Genomic DNA, 21956 nt, shown 5'->3' on the forward strand with positions numbered 1-21956 from the left:
GCCATAGGCCTTTATCACATCTAAGGTAATATAGCACACAATCAAAAAAAGGATTTCATAGTGGAATCTTCCCATTTTCTTCCTAAAGGGACTATACCTGTGGTCAGCAAACTGCGGCTCTTGAGCTACATGCAGCTCTTTGGTTCCTTGAGTGTGGCTCTTCCACAAAATACGTCGGCCTGGGCAAGTCTATATTGAAGACGTGGCTTCAGAAGCAGTTTAAGTTTAAAAAATGTGGCTCTCAAAAGAAATGGCAATTGTTGTCCTGTTGATATATTTTTTAAAAAAAATATTTTATTGATTTTTTACAGAGAGGAAGGGAGAGAGATAGAGAGCCAGAAACATCGATGAGAGAGAAACATCAACCAGCTGCCTCCTGCACATCCCCCACCGGGGATGTGCCCGCAGCCAACGTACATGCTCTTGACCAGAATCGAAAACTGTATAAAGCTTAGGGCACTAGTTGGGTATACAATTGCACCTATATGTTCCCAAAAATTCTAGTTTAGCACTTCTTAGTTGGGATTCGGGAATCTGTATTTTAACAACTCCCCCAGGTGATTCTCATCATGAGAGAAGTTTGGGAAGCACTGAAGTAAGGTGACCGGATTTCCCGCTTTTGGCCAAAAGCGGGAAGTCCGGTCACCTTATTACAAATGGAAGGCCAGACCCTCCCCTTGTGGAAAGGTGACCGCTGGCCGTGCTGCGGTATCCCCACCCAAGCCCCGCATCTCCCGGTGGCCTGCGGGGTGGGGACCTCCGGTCCCGTGAGGCCTGCGCAGCCACTGGGCCTGGCCCTGGCCCTGCCCCTGGGGGGACCTAAATGTCTGACAAACACAGCGGGCGCATTTCTAAGGCGATCACTTTGTGTGGCCGCAAAGGAAGCTGCAAATGTCCGAGTGGCCCGGACAGAAAATAGCTTCCCCACCCCCGAAGGGCTCCCCTAAACGCCTGGAGAGTTCTGACTGTTCCCAAAAGCTAAGGGGAGATAAAAACCAAACAATGACGGAATCATTTAAACCTACAGCTCAGCGCTGTCCCCAGTGAGCTGTGTCCCCGGCCGCCGGTCACGGTCACAGTGCTGCCGTCCAGGGGCGCAGGCTTGTCTGAAATTCCCCCCAAAATGGCCAACCCCGGGGCCTTGTATTCTCAACAAAAACCTGAGGTTTCCAAATGAAACACACAAAACTTTAAAAGCACACACCAAGTTCATCACAGCAACGTCACACGCCTGTCCACAGGCACAGGCAGGACCCACCTCACTCACCAGCAGCCCCGGGAGCCCGGGAGTGAGGTCTGGGGGCGACGGCTTCTCCCCATCGGGCTCAGGCCCAGGCGGTGGAAGGTTCTGGAAACCCGAGGCCAACGCCATGGTCAGGTCAGGCAGCTCCGGGAGAGGATCTCGGCAGCCGCCACAGAGGCAGGCTAACCCTTCCCTGAACCTGGACAAAGAGATCAGGACCCTTTCTAACCCGCCAGCCCTCAGGTACCTCCCCAGAGGGCCTCTATCGCTCCCCAGGGAGGACTTCCGGTTCACCTTTACCCTCCACAGGGCGCTTCCGGTTCCCAGGCCTTCAGATCCCCTTGGGCAGGGAATCCTGGGCAGCTGGGGAAAATGTAATTGACTATTTTAAAGATACAGGCGCCTGGAAAGCTGTCTCTGGATGTTGGATGGTTTTTTTTGTTTGTAAGTGAGCAGTTTACTAGCTTCCATACCCACGCTTGTTTGGTTTTAAATGTTCGGGGCCCTGGATGGGTAGTTCGGTTGGTCAGAGCATCCTCCCTGGAGACCAAGGTTGCAAGGTTCCATCCTGGTCAAGGCACACAGAAGATTCAACCAAGGAATCTATAAATAAGTAGAACCGCAAATTGATGTCTCTCTCTCTCTCTCTCCCTCTCTCTCTCCATCTCAATTTTATTATATTTATACAAAAATAATAAAAATTGTACAATCTGTGGAAAGATTTTTAAAAATCTAATGTGTTACCTGTTTGTTGGGAACAATGCAAACTGTATAGGACAGACTTCTCTACCTAGTTATACTTTTTTTTTTTAAATGTTGAATCATGCAAAGGTGTTATCCATGCAAAAATGAAATGCTGATTTTTAAGTGAAATAATAAAGAGAAAACTGTAGCTATAATCACACTGATGACCACACCTATTCCAACACCTAATATATTTAAGGTCTCCTATAGAAGGTAGTTTTGGCTAGGCTACCAAATCTGAAAGTTCCTGTACTCAGAAGTGTAACCAGCCTGGCCCGTTTTGCTCAACGATTAGAATGCCAGCCTGGGACTGAGAGTCTCGGGTTCAATTCTTATTGGTTGCAGGCTCAATCCTCAGTGCCTGTTAAGGAGCAACCAATTGATGCTTCTCTCTCTATCTCTCCCCTTTCCTTCCATTCTCTGGAATTCAATGGGAAGAAAACACCCTTGGTGAGGATTAACAACAAAAGTCTGACCATATTTCTCAGTAAAAATCTGTTTGGAACTCTCTTTTGACTCTCTGTTGTTTCCCAGGTCTTTACCCAAATATCACCAAATCCGGGAGACCTTCCCTGATTACCAACATACATACTCTACTTTTCAGATTTCGGTTTATTTTCCATAACACAAGCACCGTCTAACATGATATATTTGTTTACTGTCCATATTGTAGAACATAAGCTCCATGAAGGCACAGACAATTTTTTTTTTTCACTTTTCATACCAAATTCTAGCCAATGCCTGGTATTTAAATGCCAAATAAATGAATGGGGAATGTGACCTTTCAATTTGGTGTATGCTAACTATAACAGTCATACTGTAATAATAACTATTTGATACTTTATTTGTATCAGACAATGAGCTAAGTGTTTTACATAAATTTTCTTATTTTACTCTCAAAACAACTCTATTATTATATCCTTTTTGCACAGAAGGAGGTAGAGTTGAACCTAATTCTAGGCAAATTTCCCAATGATTGGTAAATAAAAAAATACCTTATTCCTAGAAGACTTATTTGAAATAATTTCTAGATTTTTTTTTCTATTTCTCCTTTTCAATACAGATATTTGCAGTTCATTGGAAAACACCTTCGTTTCAATTGAAAATAAAATAAGAGTTTAGTTCATCACAATAATTTCATCATTAACAAGAACAATAAAATTAAACGGATCTTTTGACCTCATAAATCCACTTTTGAGATAGCATTCCAAGGGAAAAAATCAAAAGGAGACAGGAGGGAAAATAACAATTTGTACAGAGCTGTTTAGAGCAGTGCTATTTATGGTAAAGAAAAATTTTTGAAGAATCATCCTGAAGTAGTTGGATATGTGGAAAATGACAAAATATATGAGTCTGAAAAGAAAACCCTAATGAGAAATCTAGAGGGCTCTCCCACTGCAGGGAAGTGTTGCAATAGTGCCCTCCTGTGGACATTCTGAGAACAGCACCCTAGTAAAGAATTCTGACAGTTTCAAGAAAAAAAAAACCAATTGATGGAGCTGAAGGGATCTCTCATTGCAGGGAAGTGTTGTGATAGTGCCGTCATGTGGACATTCTGAGCATAGCACCCTAGTAAGGAATTGTGCCAGTTTGAAAATAATCCCAATTGATATAGCTAAAGGTCTTTCCCACTGCAGGGAAGTGCTGCAATAGTGCCCTCTTGTGGACATTCTGAGAACAGCACCCTAGTATAGAATTCTGCCAGTTTGAAGAAAAAAAAAAACACGATAGAGCTTAAGGGATCTCTCACTGAAGAGTATTGCAATAGTGCCCTCTTGTGGACATCCTGAGAACAGCACCTCAGTAACGAATAGTGTCAATTTGAAAATAAAACCCAATTGATAGAACTATATGGCTCTTCTACTGCAGGGAAGTGTTACAGTAGTGCCCTCTTGTGGACATTTGCAGAACAGCACCCTAGTAAAGAATTGTCAGTTTCAAGAAAAAAAACAAACCAATTGATAGAGCTAAAGGGATCTCTCACTGCAGAGAAGTGTTGTGTTAGTGCTCTCTTGTGGACATTCTGAGAACAGCACATCAGTAAAAAATACCAGTTTGAAAAGAAAACCCAATTGATAGACCTGAAAGGCTCTCCCACTGCAGGGAAGTATTGCAATAGTGCCCTCTTGTGGATATTTGGAGAACAACACTCTATTTAAAAAATATTTGTATTATTTTAGAGAGATAGGGAGAGAGAGAGATAGAAACATCATTGGGAGTCATTGATCAGTCGCTTGCTGCATGTCCCCTACTGGGGATTGAGCCCATAACCCAGGCATATGTCCATGACCAGAATCAAACCCAGGACCTTTCAGTCCACAGGCCAACACTCTATTCATTGAGCCAAACTAGCTAGGGTGAACAGCATTCTACTGATAGACCTAGAGAGCTCTCTCCCTGTAGGGAGATGTTGCAGTGGTGTCCTCTGGTGGACATTTTGAGAACAGCATCTTAGTAAGGAATTCTGCCAGTTTGAAAAGAAAACCCAGTTGATAGATCTAGAGAACTCTCCCACTGCAGGGAAGGGTTGGAATAGTGCCCTCTTATGGACATTCTGAGAACAGCACCCTATTGATAGACCTAGAACAGTGGTCGCCAATTTTCAAACCTCATGGACCACCAGTGGTCCACGAACAACCAGTTGGCACCACTGACCTAGAGGCCTCTTGTCCTGCAGAAAGATGTTTCAATGGTGCTCTCTTGCGAACATTCTGAGAACAGCACCCTATTGATAAAGGACTCTCACCTGCAAGGAAGTGTTGCAATATTGCGCTCTGCCAGAGCACAAGTTGAATGGCTAGACACGAAATTCTGTGTGTTGGCCCTTTAAGAGGGTGCCTGTATTTCCCACCATCTCTCCCTGACAGAAACCCTGCTGCTTTTCAAAGCCAGATGTTGTGTGGGCACCTTTCCCACTTCCGGTGCTCTTTGCTGGGGGGCCAGCTTGGGGATTAGAGCCTAAAGTCTCAGTGGTAACATCCCACCACTGAGATATCTCTCTGGAACGTCAGCTGCTGTCTGCAGGAGCCTGGCCAGACCTTTTGCACTTCCACCCTTCCTACCAGTCTCTGTGCGGTCTCCACTTTCCATCCTTGGTTATCAGGGTAATCTCCAGCTAGTCTTCAGTTGATTATTCAGGATGGTGGTGGTGTGTGTGTGCGCGTGTGTGTGCGTGTTTGTGTGTGTTTGTGTGTGTGTTTATTTTAGTTGTAATTCCAGTTTGGTCCTAGGAGCATGTCTGAATAGTATCCATTTATTCTGCCACCATGTTTAATCTCCCCTCTTGTGGACATTCTGAGAATAGCTCCCTAGTAATAGATTAGTCGCAATACTGGCCTCTTGTGATCATTCTGAAACAGCACCCTAGTAAGGGATTGGGCCCAATAGCACCCCCTTGTGTGAATTCTGAGAACAGCACCCTAGTAATGATTTGTAGGGGTCTGAAAAGAAAACCCAGTTGACAGTCCTGGAAGGCTCTCACCCTTGCAGACAGGTGTTGCAATAGTACCCCCCTGTGGATAATCTGAGTACAGCAGTCTAGTAACAAATTCTGTGAGTCTGAATGGGACAACTCAACTGCCATTCCTTCAAGTAATATATCAAAAAACATGTACTAGGGCCAACTATGACCCAGCACTGGGAAGACGTCAGTGAACAAAACAGATAGAAGTCCCATTTCTCTAGAAACTAAAGATTTTCCTCTCTAGTTGGTCCTGCATTGGCTCAGGTCTTCCATACATAGAACTAGCCTTTCTGTGGCTTGTCAGGCTGCACCCCTACATCACTCTCTGCCCTTTCTACCCACTCATGAATGTTCTCCTCTAGCCCTTTCCTGGCTTCATGGCGTGCCAGTGTTTGGGAACCTAAATTCCGTTTCCAGTGAGCCATGCTGTCCTTTCTGATGGCCCCTATCTCCCTCATGGCCCAGTGCACATCTGGGGGGTCCTACTCATCTCCGTGTTGCACTCCAATTCACACCCTGCACCCAGGTCTTTTCACTGCTCTCCAAGGCTCACCGTGCAGCAGGCTCATTGGTCCTGGTGCCCCCTGTGTCCATGAGGAAAATAGATATGACCAGACAAGGTGGTCAATAGCATGGAATATGGAAGTAGAGAATATGGATTCAAATCCAGCCTCCACAATTCCTAGTTGTATGGACTTGGGGAAGTTTCCTAGCCTTTCTGAGTGCCAGATTTTTCATATTCCTTGTTCTTAAGACACAGATAATGCCACTCTGTGATGTTTGGCTATGAAATGAGATAATGCAAGTCAAAGGGCATTGAGCAGAATAACTTGGTAAATATTGAGACAGCGTAGTAGGAAGCTAGAATAGAGAAATTCCTTGATAGGTGGAATAAGGGAAACTGATACTAAATAATTAAAGCCAAACGGTTTCAGTAATTTACAGCCAGCTAATGAATCACAAGGTTTTATCTTCCTTAGACAAGGACACTTAGGAGCAAACGGTTTACACATTCCAGGACTTTGTGTGTTCACTCACGTTCACCCCACCCCCCTCCTGCCATGAAGAGAGAGGCTGCAACATATCAAATGCTCAGGGCACTTTTATTCAGTGCGTGAATGATTGGGAGGGTGAGCTGGGGCTGTCTAAGACATTGGATCCGCTAATTCATAAGCTCACACAGGTAAGTAAATAGATATGCGCACTGGACGTCCCACAATTTGGTGTCTTATGGAGGACCTCTTTGCTCAAATCCACCTCAAAGTCCCATCTCCTTTTTAAACAGAGGAACAGCATGATTTACAGGCTGAAGAGGATGGCGTCAGGCTTGCCAACAGTTGGGGGAATCACATTCCTTAGTTTGTCAGGGAAGGAAGGAGCTGAATTTCAGAAGCCTAGAAAGGGGAGGTTCTTCTTTTGGTCCCAATGAAAGATGCTTCTAGAACTTTTGGCTCATCCGGAGGCCTGGACCACATTGACATGATATGGTGGCGAGTTCACCGGTCCTGGATTGGCGTAGACAGTTTGGAAGACCACCGGTCCCTGGAAAAGACAGGCACAGGAGGTGCATTAGTGAGAACCATGTATGCAAAAAGGCCTTTAGACCTTCTGGGCAGGAAGGGGAGCCTGCAGGCCCCTCGGGTCCCCACACTCTTTGGGGGCATGTTTACACCCTGTGAAGAGCCCACAGACTCACTCTGTTCTGTGCCTGGCGGAGTAGGCAGCCAAAATGGGAAGTCGTGCAGGCAATGGAGAACTCCAGGAGGCTAAAGATGAGCAGCACGGCAGTAATACCTCTTCCAGGGACCTAGAATCAGACGGAACACGGAGGTCACGAGGGCTGTCCCGGGAGTGCGAGGTCTGGCCCAGAGCATGGCTCTGCAATGGACTGGGGCTAAGGCTTTGAGGAAGACCTCTCACCTCGTCTCAGCCTTGTGGAGAAATGATCTCCCCAGGTTTTGTGAGGGTCAAGTGTCCTTGCACAAGAATTATTTTAACACTTATGACCCGTGTTCTTCTAAGGGAAACATTGTTTAGGGAAACACCGTGGTGACTTGTTTTAGGTACAGGGCACGAGACCTAAGGATGGGGTTTGGAGTGAGAGAGTGAACCCGTGAAACTGTTCTGTGTAGGAAGTGAAGAGAAATTTGGGAGTAAGAACAAACCACGGAGAGGGAAGGCAAAGATCGGTGGGTGGGTGGGTGGTTGAGTGGGAAGAGATCAATCAAAGAACTTGTTTGCATATATGTATAACCCATGGGCACAGGGTGGTGGAGTCCAAGGGTGGGGGCAGGCTCTAAGCAGTCAATGGAAGAAAAAAAAAAAAGGCATATGCAATACTTTCAACAACGAAGCTTAAAAAAAAGGAAAATACAGTTCCTATATTATGACATTGTTGGGAGAATTAGATGCTGTTCTCCAGCAATGCTCAGAAAAATGGCGTCTCTCACAGTATCTGGGGAGAGAGTTTGGGTAGAACCCACTTTAATCATAAAAGGACAAGAGATGAGTGACCCCAATAACCATTTGGATTCCAATTACAGGAGGAAATAAATGTGAAAGTGAAAGTGCATGGCACATGGTAGGTCCCAAACAAATATTTGTCAATTATGATTTTTAACATGGCCTTGGTGATAGCTGTCTGCTCAGAGAATCCTCTTATGGAAAGACCCATTTTGTTCACTTTCTGTTTCTTCCCTCCCTGTTTAGCAAGCATTTATTTAACATCTGTTCGCTACGAATGGCTAAGAAAGCATCCTGAGAGGCACAATGTAGTGAGAATGGCAGAAATGATGTAGATAATTATAATTCAAATCAGAGATGGTTAGACACAAAAATAGTGTCTCGAGGCACTAAGGAGAGATAGTTCCTCAATGGAAGATGTGGGTTTGGACATATATGTCCAGGCAAGGCCATAGCAGGACGATGATGTCTTAGTCAAGGAATCACAGAAGCTTAGGGAGAATGGCTCTTTGCAAATGAAACTGGTCCTTTTCCAATGTATTTTTAACAACAAACATTCGTTCCTAAATAAATGGGCAAGAAGGCAAGTGTTTAGTAGAGGTGAAGCCTGGTGGGTAAGGTGCATTATCTGTATAACTGCTTCTAATTCTCCCCACAATGTCATAAAGTAGGAACTGTATTTTCCTTTTTTTTTTTTTTTTTTTTTTAAAAAAAGCTTCATTGTTGAAAGTATTACATATGCCTTTTTTTTTTTTAATTGACTGCTTAGAGCCTGCCCCTACCCCCGTCCTCCACCACCCTTTGTCTGTGCCCACGGGTTATACATAGAACTTGTCTATGCAAACAAGTTCTTTGAATGATCTCTTCCCACCCACCAATCCACCAACCTTTGCTTCCTTCTGAGATTCGACAGTCTGTTCTATTCTTTTATGTCTCTAGATCTATTTTGTTCAATAGCTTACTTAGTGCATTAAATTCCACATATGAGTGAGATCAAGCAATACTTGTCTTTCTCTGACTGTATTATTTCGCTTAGCATAATGCTCTCCAGGTTCCTCCAGGCTGTCTCAAAGGCTAAGAGATCCTTCCTTTTTTTTCAGCTGCATAGTATTCCATGGTGTAAATGTATCCCAACTTTTTTATCCACTATCTACTGATGGTACTGTTTTATAAAGATAGAAACCAAGACTAAGAAGTCACATGCTTAGAGTAACAGCAATAAAGCCACACACGTGAAACTCTGTTCTGATTCTAATAACACCTCTGTTTTCTTTGGTGCTTGGTGAAGAAGCTTGGTGGTCAGGCCCTTTCCATGATTTCCTAAACATAGCTACGTTGGAACCCAGAGGAGCATTGGTCAAGAGGTATACTCACCAAACCCCAGTAAATGTAGATGGGATAGTAGTAACCCTGGGGGTTGACAATCAGCTCTGTGATGAACAGTATGATTCCAACCACAGAAAAGATTGCACTGATGATGTTCAAGCCCAAGCTGCCATTCAGCTGAAGAAGAAACAGACGGTCAGGGTGTGAGAGAAAAATGATTGTAGTTGAGCTGAGAATAGATTAAAGGTGTGACCCTTAATGTGAATCCCCAGAATCCTAGTTCTGGAGCAAGAGGTGTACTATGCAAAAAAATAATTGAAATGGTGGTAAATTAGCTTTGAAAACAGCTGGGATGAAAAAATGTTCAACAGGTATTTTGTGCAGGACTTCTCAGAGCCTGTAACTTGGATTCTGGATCTTCCAGAAGTGGACTACTAAATAGAGATTTCCACCCCCACCCTCCAAGTTTATCTAACCATCTTCATAAAGTGTCTCAGGGGACAAATGTCCCCAAGAATAATCTTTGGGGAACACTTGACCCATTTATCCCCCAAGAGATGGGCAGAAAACTTAACCCAAGTGTCTTGGGATATGACAGGCTCTGATGCTCCAAAATTCTGGTAAATGTGCAGAAAGGCATTTAAAAATAGATCTCAGCTGTTTTGGGACTGGTTCGTTCTGGGGCCCAGATAATCTGCTTATGAGAGAAGCCAAGGTACTTTCTTGGTCTAACGCTTGAGGACCACCAAGCCTTGCTCACGCTGATTCACGTTGATTATTTGGCAGGATTCCTCAGGGAAGCTGCCGTGTGACCCTCCCCTGGCCTCCCTGTAGAAATGTTGGCACCGGGCTCTGTGTGCTGCACACAGTCAGTGCCTGCTCTGTTGGAGGGGAGCCCTGCACCCCAGGTAGCTTTCTGCCTCTTCTTGTAAGATCTTAGGAAAGTTATTGTCTCCGTCTCTCCACACCCTGATGCCTAAACAAGTTGGTTGTTGTCCTTCCTTTCCCCGAGTCTCCTGAATTCTTTCTCAATTGTGACTCTGGCCCGGTCCATGAGGTCCTGTAAGTGAGCCTGCGTGTCCACGCCCTATGTCTGGCTATAAGTAGGTGCAAGGATGAGGGAGGCATTGTTTGTGGGTTTCTTTCCCCCGTTATATGTCTCTCCTAAAGGTCCACGGTTCAGAGAGCCTGTCTCAGGATGGGACTTACCAGGCAAGAATTTCTCGGTTCGTTGTCTGATGCTACTGAGAGGGATCCTGCAATGATGAACTGGCACAGAAGAGAGGGCGTTTAGAAAGAGATTGGTTCAGGACCCCACCTTCAGGCTTCTTTGTTTCTGGTCACACATATATTCTCTCATACATGCTGGGATCCTCGAATAGGATCTCCCACTCAATTGAGGGAGAGAGAGAGAGAGAGAGAGAGAGAGAGAGAGAGAGAGAGAGAGAGAGAGAGAGAGAGAAGTAGGGAAGGAAGGAAAAAAAGAAGAAAGGGAAGAAGGGAGGGAGGGAGGAAAGACTGTTTTGCACCCCTCATGGGGCAGTGAGATAAATATGTATTTTAGAATCCAGTGCACCTGGTTTTAAACTTTAACTTGAAACTCACGTGATCTTGAGTAAGTTATTACTTTCTCTAAGTGTATAGCTCATCTTTAAAAAAATTGGAAAAACTATTTGTCTTCCTAATTGTTATTGAGATAATCAGTCCCTCACATCTAGCATTTGGTATATCTTGCCCATGGTAGATCCTGTACATGGTAGATACTCAATAAAATTACTCCTTTTCTTGCCTTTTATTTTCCCACATGCACATCTTGTTGGCCTCCTAAAAGGGTTCACTCAGGCATTGGACCTCTTGAGGGAAGAAGGAAAGGGTTCTGTATTTTCACTGTTTTTAGATAGAAGCCCAACATCAGTCCTTACCTGTCTACAATTTGGTGAGTACCTTTTAGTTAATCAGAAAAATGTTGCATCTTTATGATGCCCAAGATCAACTATGAGGGCTACAGGGTAGATTGTGTGCATTTATTTCAACACTGATGATCTGCAGGCATAGTGGTAATGGGATTCCCTGCTGTCAGCGAGAGTCTGAGAGGACATCAGCTATGGTTTAATGGAAGCTTTTCTGAGCCCTACATGAAGTGCTCTTTTAACTTTGCCTTCCTTAACTGCACAATGGTCCATCAAGCATCATCATTATTCCCATTTTATAGAAGGGTGGACTGAAGCTTAGAGATTTTGAATAACTCATATAAGATCATTCAGCAAATAGCTTATCTTGGAATCAAATCCAGGTAGTTGACTCCAGATCTCATGTTCTTAATCCTCATTCTGTACTTACTCCAGCTCAGGGTAGATGCATGTGCCTTGGGATAGAAATGGATGGTCACAATGAAAACTAACTCTAGCCACCTGTGCCTTGTAAGAGGAATGCCATGATCCCATAAGGGAAAAATACATATCAATATTACGTCCTTATTTTTATACAGACATGATGCAGAAGAATGGAAACAGAAACCTGGACTTCTAATATCCCTTCTGATCCTTTTGAGGAGATGAGCCTTTGGTTTTGAGGAGGACCTTAATGATCTTTAGGAAATAGTCATGGAGTCAAGAAGGCAACAAAGCCCTTGGCCAGTGGGGCTCAGTTGATTGAGCATTGTCCCATACACCAAAATGTTGCTGGGTAGATTCCTCCTCAGAGCCCATGCCCAGGTTAAAGGCTCAATACCCAATAGGGGTGTGGGGGAGGCAGCCGACTGATGTTTCTCTCACATTAATATTTCTCTTCCTCTCTCTCTACAATAAAAAATAAATAAATTTTTTAAAAAGAAGGCAACAAAAGGTAAAAGTGCCCTGCAGGACAAAGGGAGAGTGGTGTCATGAGGGCTGATGGGAATTGAACACTGAAGTGGTATTCAGTAAGAAACTGTTTTGTGGCTGTGGTGTTAGTCTTCTCCAATGACCCCAAACTCCACTTAAATATGTTATATACACAAGTTTCTGTGGTTGGCTGAGCTCCAAATCTGGGTCTATGCAGAACACAGAGAAGAACTCAGCCCCAGAAGATGAGACAAGAGAGAAGGTACACGGACAACAGTGCCCCCAAAACATGAACCCTGCCATTTTGCAGATGCTATGTGAGCATGAAGGTGGCAGATAGTTGTAGGCACTTTTATTTAATTCTCATGGTGTACCGTGACTTGGGTTCATGTCCAGGTTACTTTGGAGTTTTAATACTTGTTTATTTGTTGTTGTTGCTAATCCTTATCCTAGGATATTTTTTCCATTGATTTCTACAAAGTGGAAGCCAGGGGGAGAGACAGAAAGAGAAACATGGATTGGTTGCCTCCGCACGGGCCCCACTTGCAGGTGGGGATGTGTCCTTGACCGGAATTGGACCTGAAACCCTTCAGTTCCAGAGCATCGCTCTAACCATTGAATAACCCAGCTCGGGCTGGAGTTTTACTATTGTTGAGAAAAGTTGTTTTGAATCACAGATAAGTGTTAAAGTTGAGAAACAGACTACATTATAGCAGGGAGAAAAGGAGATGGGTGGTGAGAGGGGAGGAGGAGTGATTGAGTGTTTGTGTGTGTGTGAGTGTGTGTGTCTGTGTGTGTGTGTGTGTATGGAAAGGAGGGCGCTAGGAAGAATGTAAAAGGACCATAAAGGGAATACATTGGAGAAGAGAAAGGACCTGTGGTTCTTAACCTTTTGGAAAAAAAAAATATATATATATTATTGATTTTTTACAGAGAGGAAGGGAGAAGGATAGAGTGTTAGAAACATCAATGAGAGAGAAACATCAATCAGCTGCCTCCTGAACATCCCAACCAAGGTACATGCCCTTGACCGGAATTGAACCTGAGACCCTTAAGTCCACAGGCCAATGCTCTGGCCACTGAACCAAACTGGTTAGGGAGGTTCTTAACCTTTTAAGGGGTTCCAGGTAATCCTGAGAATGTGATAAAAACTATGGGCTTTTCCAGAGAAAAAAAATCTAATGGTACTGCAAAATATTAATCTGTAGATTCCAGGTTGAGTCCTAGTGTTTAATTTTAATGACTGTTTTGTTGCTGGGCAGCCACTCTAAACTCCTGATGGAAACATTTATGTTCTGGAGGTCTAGCCCTGGGCTTGCGTTGAAGAGCATGTGAGCGCTTGGCTGATGGAGTAGGAAAAGGTTTCCTGACCTCTGAGTTGGGCTCATTAGGAAAAGTGCCCACTCTGGGACAATGGCGCCTTACAGGGCCGTCACTTAATGGATGAGCTGAATTTTGTCTCCTTGTAATCCATCTTTTGAGGTCCTAACACCCAGGACCTCCAAATGTGAATGTATCTATAGTTGTTTCCAGACTCACTATAGTTGGACTTTTTTCCCCCCTTTACAATGGTGTGAAAATGATATGCATTCTGTAGAAGCTGTTCTTTGGATCTTGAATTTTGATCTTTTCCTGGCTGAGTTATATGCGCTAAGGTACTCTCTGGTGATGCTACACAGAAGTAGCCATCCTCAGCTCCCTGTCAGCCACACAATCATGAGGGTAAACAACCCATTCTCTACAGTGTAGAATTTAATGCACTTTTGATGCAGGATATTTTCAATTTATGATGAGGTTTTGGGAACGTAACCCCATCATAAGTTGAGGAGCATTGAATTTGAAGATAGGGCCTTTAAAGAGGTGATTAAGGTTAAATGAGGTCATACAGGTTGGTTCTAACCCAATATAACCGATGTTCTTATAAGAAGAGCTATGAGGACACAGACAGACACAGAGGGAAGGCCATGTGAAGACACAGGGAGGAAGACAGTCATTTACAAGCCAAGGAGAGAGGCCTAAGGAGAAACAACCCTGCCCACACCTTGATCTTGGACTTCCAGCATCCAGAACTACCTATGTATAGAAAAAGCTAGTGTCCATGATGACTGTGACGACCAAAGGACTGGTCACCTCTCGGTCCCTACTGCTCGAGCGGGGCAGGGTGAGACTGGAGACTGTCAAGTGGACTGAAAGGCTGACCTCTTGGTCCCTGCTCCGGGCCCCCAGGCTCTGATGGATCATTAATGGTGAACAGGGGAATTGAGGTGGGTGGCAGGAGGACCAGGCTGGCTGTCAGGCCATTGGAATCACCAGTTCATCCTCAGCTGCTCGGGAGCTCAGGCCTGTGAGAAAGCAGGCACCGGCGACTTCACCTCCATGTGCACGTGGTAGGCTGGTCACTGATGGAACAAGCTGCCTGCTCAGGGACACTCACCTGGGTGCCATCACCGCCACTGCTGCTGCTGCTGCTGCTGCTGGGGCTTGAGGCACTGACTGAAGCTGCAGAGCGCACCGCGACCTTCCCACCCCGGTGTGAGCGGCCCAGAAGGGGCAGCGTTTTCCATCAATGGCCGGCAGCTTATGGAGGTGAAGTCACCAACACCTGCTTTCCTCCAGGCCTGAGCCCCCGAGCAACTTGGGATGAGCTGCTGATCCCAAGGGCCAGACAGACTGGGGATGGAGGTGGCATTCGGCCTAGGGACTGGCAAATGGCCAGAAGATGGCCCTTACTGCAGCAGACTAGGCCCTAGGGACCCTACCCGCACAACTTTGTGCGCTGGGCGTCTTGTGAGATAGTGAGATAGTAAAAATATGTTGCTTAGCCACCCAGTCTGTGGTATTTGTTCTGGCTGTCCAAGTGGACTAACGTTCTTGGTGAATAAAGCGGGAGCTGGGTTCACAGCCACGTGCGCTCTTGCTGGAAAACTTCTGCAGCAAATTACACAACTTGCCAAGGTGGGCCTCTGAGTGTTGGCATTTTCTGGAACTCACTTGCAGGGCAACTCACATGACTTACCCAGATACCTCCCCAGAAGGGATAGCCTCCGAAGAATGAGATAGGTGTGTAGCGCCCACCGATGAGTGTCCCCAGGATGCTGCCCAGGCCAATGTGTATCAGGCCGATCAGTATCTGCATGGCCTGTCAGGAAAGCCAGAGGTTGAGAACTTTGTTTCTGAGACTGGATCCTGCCCACAGTTCCCACCCCTTGCACTGCTTTTGCTTCATTTTTATTTTTAAAAATATTTTCTTTTCTTGGTCTAAAAGTCATATGAATAATATATAAATAAAACCTGCCATAATTTCCCCCAACTCAAAGAATTACAAATGGTAGCAAATTACACACTATGTCTGCTCTTAGCCCACCCGCCATTAATTATATAGCTTGTGGGTATGTCCATATCATTGTTAACCTCCACATTTCATTCTTTGTATGTACAATACATTCTTTGTATGTACAATTCATTTATTTAACCAGTATTACATTGATGGGTATTTCAGTTATTTCTGTTCTTTTTCTATCACAAGACATGCTTTGATAAAAAAAAAAAACACACACACACACACAAAAAAAAAACACACACAAATGCATACATGTCATATTTCTTGTGTGTACAGTCATGGCTGCAAGACAAAGTCTCACAAATGGAATTATTGGTTATTTTCATATCACTTGACATTACTATGAGCAGTATATGGGGGTGGAGTTAGGATTTCAACCTGAGCATCCTGGATCAGAACCCATGGTCATCATTCAACCATGCAATGAAATGGACATCCCCCTTTCCCACATAGGACAGCCATTTTGGGGAACATCAGTGAGAGCTCTTATCTTGTTCCCATTGGAGAAAGATTCCATTCAAACAAACTGGGCTTAGGGTCCACCTTCTGTCTAGCTGGACCCACTTCTTCCAGAGGTCGCATGGGTCAACATGGATTCTGGCAATAGGACCAATATTCCAATTTATTGATTCTTTGTTGCTTTTCTTTCTCTTTCCTAAAATGTCCAAGATAGATAATACAAAGTCCCACCCAGAAGCCCTGGTGATGCTCTAGAGCTGAGCTTCTTAATAGACCTGAGTTTGGCAAGGCTGGGCCAGCTCCAGGCCCACCTGCAGAATTGGAGTTTTTGTGTTTCCAAACCACCTCCCACCCCTTGACTCCAGCCACATGACCAGTGCATGCAGTGTGAAATCTCACTTACCCCTAATACTTTGCCCTCTTTAAAGGATCTCTGGTCAAATTGCGTATATACAGGCGGCTCCAAACCAGGTGGGTTCCCAGAAATTATGTGGACTTGGGGCTGGTTAAGTGGATATTGGGGCACCTGAGACATGTTTCCAGGGATCACAGGATGTCTGTTGTGGGGTGCTGCCACAAACACAGTATTGGCCCTGGGGTCTGCTGAAGTCATTGAATTCATGCTGCTAAAAAAATAAAAGCAATAAGAGTCATCTCTCACATATGCACTAAGATTTATATTGAAAAGATGAGCATTTCATCCCCCTATGAGTTTATTAGTTCTTTTTTAGAGATATTAGATAGCAGTTAGAGAGCACTTTCAAAAACCAATCACAAGAAAACACCTGGAAAATACACAAAGATATGGAGGCTAAATAATGTGTTACTAAACAATGAATGGGTTAACAATGAGATCAAGAAAGGAATAAAAAGATACATTGAAAAAAAATGAAAATGAGAACTCAAAAATCAAAAATCTATGGGACACAAGGAAAACAGTCCTAGGAGCAAAATCTATAACATTACAGGCCTACCTCAAGAAACAATGAAAATCTCAAGTAAACAAGCTAACTTTACACTTAAGAAACTGAAAAAGGAACAAGCAAAGCCCAAAGTGAGTAGAAGGACAGGATGGAAATAATAAAAACAAGAGGTGAAATAAATGGACTCAGGAAAAAAACATACAAAAGATCAATGAAACCAAGAACAGGTTCTGTGAAAATATAAAGATCAACAAAACTTTAAGTAGACTCCTCAAGAAAAAAAGAGCGAGGCCGTAGCTGGTTTGTCTCAGTGGCAGTGGTTAGAGAATCCACCTGCGGACTGAAAGGTTTCGGGTTCAATTCCAGTCAAGGGCACATGCCCGGGTTGCAGGCTCAATCCCCAGTAGGGGCCATGCAGGAGGCAGCTGATAAATGATTCTCTCTCATCATTGATGTTTCTATCTTTTTTTCCCCTCTTCCTTCCTCTCTGAAATCAATAAAAACATATTGAGAGAGAGAGAGAGAAAGAGAGAGAGAGAGAGAGAGAGAGAGAGAGAGAGAGAGAGAACCCAAATAAATAAAATCAGACGTGAAAGAGGAGAACCAACTGACACAAAAGAAATACAAAGAATTATAAGAACATATTATGAACAACTATATGCCAACAAATTAGACACTCTCCCAGACATCTATAATTTTCAAAAATGGAATCAGGAAGAATCAGATAATCTTAGTAGACAGATCATAACCAGTGAAATTGAGGCAGTAATAAAATAAAATAAAAAATCCCAACAAACCGAAGTCCTGAACCTGCTGGGCTTCACAGGTGAATTTTCTCAAACACTCAAAGAAGTGACACCTAGTTTTCTGAAATTATACCAAAAAATTCAAGAGGAAGTAAGACCCCTAAGCTCATTTTAAGAGCCAGCATTACCTTAATTCCAAGTTCATATAAAGACACTACAAAGCAAGAAAACAATAGGTAAATATCCCTGATGAGCATAGATATTAAAATCCTCAGTAAAGCATTGGAAAACAGATCCGGCAATACATTAAAAAGATCATACACCATGTTCAAGCGGGATTTATTCCAGGGGTCAAAGTAAGTACAATATCCACAAATCAATAAATGTGGTATACCACATAAACAAAATGATCATATCAGTAAATGCACAAAAAGCATTTGATAAAATCCAGTACCCATTTATGATAAAAACTCTCAGCAAAGTGAGAATAGAGAGAACATATCTCAGCATAATACAGGCTATCTATGACAAACTCATAGCCAACATCATACTCAGTGGGCAAAAACTAAAAGCGTTTTCCCTCAGATCAGAAACACAGGGATGTCTGCTTTCACCATGCTTATTCAATATAGCACTGGAAGTGCTAGCCACAGTGATCAGAAAAGAAGAAGTAATAAAAGGGCATCCAAATTGGAAAGAAATAAAACTCTCATGATTCCCAGGTGACATTATACTGTACATAGAAAAACCTAATGACTCCACCAAAAAGCTACTAGACTTAAATGAATTTGGAACGTAGCAGGATACAAAATTAACACCCCCAAAACCATGGCATTTCTATATACCAATTAGAGGCCCAGTGGTGCACCAGTGGGGGACCTTGCCCTGGTCTGTGGGATCGGGCCAAAACCAGCTCTCCAACATCCCCTGAGTGGTCCTAGATTGTGTGAGGGTGCAGGTCAGGCCCAGGGTGCACAATTGGGTCCCAGGAAGGACACAGGAGGTTGGTCAGCTGGGGAGGGACCACAGAAAGGTGTCTGGCTTGTCTCACTCCATCCCAATGGACTAGACCCCAGCAGCAAGCTCATCTACTGGTTGGAGTGTTTTCCCCCTGGTGGTCAGTGCACGTAATATCGAGTGGTTGAGTGGCCTTGGCTTATCATTAACATATTATGCTTTGATTGGTTAAACAGCCAACCATTTGACTGAACACTGAGCACATTAGGTTTTCATTGTATAGGATAATGAACTTTCAGAAAGAGAAACTAAAAAAAAACAAAAACAAACCCAGTTTACCATTGCAACAAAAACTATATTTAGGAATAAACTTAACCAAGGAGATAAAAGATCTGTACACAAAAAACTATAGGATTTTAATAAAAGAGATAGAGGAAGATATAAACAAGTGGAAAAATATACCACTTCACAGATTGATAGAATCAACATCATTAAAATGTTCATACTACCCAAAGCAATCTATAGATTCAATGCAATTCTTATTAAAACACCAACAGCATATTTCACAGACCTAGAATAAACACTCCAAAAATTTAAATGGAACCACAAAACCCCAAATGAACCACATTAATATTGAGAAAGAAGAACAAAGTTAGAGGAATTATGATATCAAACCACAATACAAGGCTGAATGAGATTGGTGAAGGGGTTAAGCAAAGAGGAGAAAGAAAGACTCCTGGGCATAGATGCAGTATGGAGACTGCCAGAGGGAAGTCGGGAGGGAGGGAGGTAGTAGAGGGTAAAATGGAGATAAATGATGATGGAAGGAAAATTGAAGTGCTAACCATACAATATACAGAAGATGAAAAAATGTGTCCCTGAAACTACATAATTTTATTAACCAATGTCACCCCAATTAATTGGATAAAATTTTTAATTAACAAATAAACAAAACAAATACATCCTGAATCCACACACCAACCCAGTTTAACGTGAGAAAACTAAAGCCTAACGTGATGAGCACTACAGAGGGCGTTTTTGTATCTCTCATCATGCTTAGCAGGGTATTTCAACATTGCAGAGCCAGAGTCTCCTGGAGAACAGTGAGTCAAATTCTCTCAATTTCAAAGTACCCTGAGGCTGGGAGTGTGGACATAAAAGCCCCTAGGTCCCAGTCACGTAAATGTTCATTAAGTGGAGAGATCCTTATCCTCCAAGGAAGCCCATTGCCTGGGCTGAGTATATTTACTGAGGGGCTCATGCTGCTCAATGTTCTAGGTCACTTGTGAATTCTGGTATGGTTTTTAAAATGTCTTTCTCTTCTTCTTCTTCTTCTTCTTCTTCTTCTTCTTCTTCTTCTTCTTCTTCTTCCTTTTTTTTTTTTTTTTTTAGATACAAAGTAAGTTAATTTTACTTTTCTCATTCCACTGTGCATTTCATTTGAATTCATAACTCTTGTTTCATGCAGGGAATTTAGAGAAAAAGAAAGTGAATTGTAGTAACACACCCAGAAGCAGCTTTTAAATAAACTTTAGATAGAGGTAATGACTCATGGAATCCCAGTGAGTCATTTATGCAGCATATCAGAAATAGATTTGATGGTACAGTACATCCTCAGAAATACTCAAGAAGTTGGAATCTCTGCTGATTAGCCATGTTGGTAGGGCTCTCAGTTGTAGAACATTCTAACATGACTTATCATACAGAATTGAGTCTCCCACCTGAGAGAGGGCATTGTTTATATCAGGAGAGATTTATAATCTACTAGAGGCCCAAAGCACAAATTTGTGCACCAGTGGGGTCCCTGGGCCTGGCCTGTGGGATCAGGCCAAAACTGGCTTTCCAACATCCCCGAGTGGTCCTGGAATGCGAGAGGGCACAGGCCAGGCCGAGGGACTCCACCTGTGCATGATCGGAACTGAGGAGGGATGAGGGAGGTTGGCCAGCCAGGGAGGGCTCCAAGGCATGTTCTACCTGTCTTGCTCAGTCCTGATCATCTGGACCCCAGCAGCAAGCTAATGTACCAGTTAGAGCATCTTACCCTGGTGGTCAGTGCATATCATAGTGAATGGTTGCGTGACCTTAGCATATTATTAGCACATTACACTTTGATTGGTTGAATAGATGGCCAGACACTTAGCATATTAAGCTTTTATTATATAGGATTTTCGTTTTCTTCAGACACTACTTGCATTTTCTCCTCAATACCATAAACTGATATACATATATTTACTAAAATACTTTACCCCTTCTATAAGAGTCTAAGATCCTAAACAACAGTGACAATATTCATTAGTTACTAGAGGCCCAATGTGAGAAATTCGTGCAAGGAACTTGGCCCTGGCCTCCCACCTGCCACAGCCAGGGGCCTCTGCCTCCGCCTCTGCCCACCGCACCTTCATCTGGACAGAAAGATATCCAGAAGGATGTCTGGTCTAATTAGCATATTACTCTTTTATTAGGTAGAATAACAGCTATCTGTTAAGTAACTGAGTATCTAATAAGTAACTTCATATCACATCACTTTCACTATAGTTTGTTTCTAAGCTGCTCTCACAGGTCTTTATACACATAACCCCTAATTTTCATAACTCTGTGGGGGAGATGATATAGTACTACTCTTTTCTTATAGAAAAGGTAACTAAAGACAAAGAACTCTTGTTTCATGCAGGAACTTTATAGAGAAAACGTTAAAGCGAATTGTAGTAACATACCCAGAAGCAACTAAATTTCCAATTTAGGGTCCTAATGAAGCAGAGAATTTGAACAATTTCTCTGGTTGAAAAGTCTTCCTGATTTTTCTTAAAGGATAGCACTTTGTACTAGAAATTAGAAACTAAGTTGCTTCAAAAATAATTCATTTATTAGCTCACCTCTGTGTAGGTCAGAAGTCTGACATGTCATAGCTGGGGTCCCTGATCAGGGTCTGACAAGGCTGAGAGCAAAGTGACTAATCAGACTGAATTTTTCTTTCTCTTTTTTTTTGGAACAGACCCCCAAAAGCTAGTACAATGAACCCTGCCATGGGCTCTTACCCACTTCCAGAGTTACTGAAAGTGTAATGTGGCAAGAAAACCTTATCAGCATCCCTGAGCTACAGATAGAAACCCTTAAGTTAAGTATACTCACTTTGTTCTGCCAGTGGCTGCCTCTCTCGCCTCTCTTCCCCTTGGCTTGTTGTAGGCAACTTGTCTTTCCCTGGAAAGAACAAACACACTGGTTTCAGGTGGTTGGTATGTTTAGAAAGATCCAAAGTCCTTCTCCTATGTGCAACTGCCTAGAACTCAACTTCCCCACCCATATTTACTGCCTGTAATTGACAAGGACCCAATCAACCTCAGTTCAATTGGGTCAGTGTTAGCTGTGGAGAAGACAAGGTTCTGCTTGGTGCCTTGGGAGAAACACACAGGAATTGATCAGGTCTGTTTTGGGGGGAACCAAAATAAGACACCCCCTGTCTTGGTTTTAGA

General features: G+C 43.4%; 2 protein-coding genes across 2 annotated transcripts in view; both read right to left on the reverse strand.

The window, feature by feature from the left end:
* CCDC73 (coiled-coil domain containing 73) overlaps window positions 1–1520 on the reverse strand; it is a 61762-nt gene extending 60242 nt beyond the window's left edge. Inside the window, exon 1 of the mRNA XM_084895678.1 lies at window positions 1268–1520. Coding sequence (XP_084751804.1) covers window positions 1268–1372 — 105 coding nt within the window. The 5' untranslated portion in view covers window positions 1373–1520. The remainder of the gene's footprint in view (window positions 1–1267) is intronic.
* Window positions 1521–6535: 5015 nt separating this feature from the next.
* LOC311627246 (membrane-spanning 4-domains subfamily A member 8-like) lies at window positions 6536–21698 on the reverse strand. Its single transcript, XM_084893566.1, has 7 exons — window positions 21616–21698; window positions 16264–16486; window positions 15078–15200; window positions 10449–10508; window positions 9288–9416; window positions 7147–7257; window positions 6536–6992 (listed from the first exon to the last, which is right to left on the reverse strand). The coding sequence occupies exons 2-7, from the start codon at window positions 16480–16482 to the stop codon at window positions 6903–6905; spliced, it is 732 nt and encodes a 243-aa protein (XP_084749692.1). The 5' UTR covers window positions 16483–16486; window positions 21616–21698; the 3' UTR covers window positions 6536–6902.
* Between the last annotated feature and the right edge of the window lie 258 nt (window positions 21699–21956).

The sequence above is a fragment of the Pipistrellus hanaki genome, assembly GCF_964339955.1.
Source record: "Pipistrellus hanaki genome assembly, chromosome: 9".
Classification (NCBI taxonomy): Eukaryota; Metazoa; Chordata; class Mammalia; order Chiroptera; family Vespertilionidae; genus Pipistrellus; species Pipistrellus hanaki.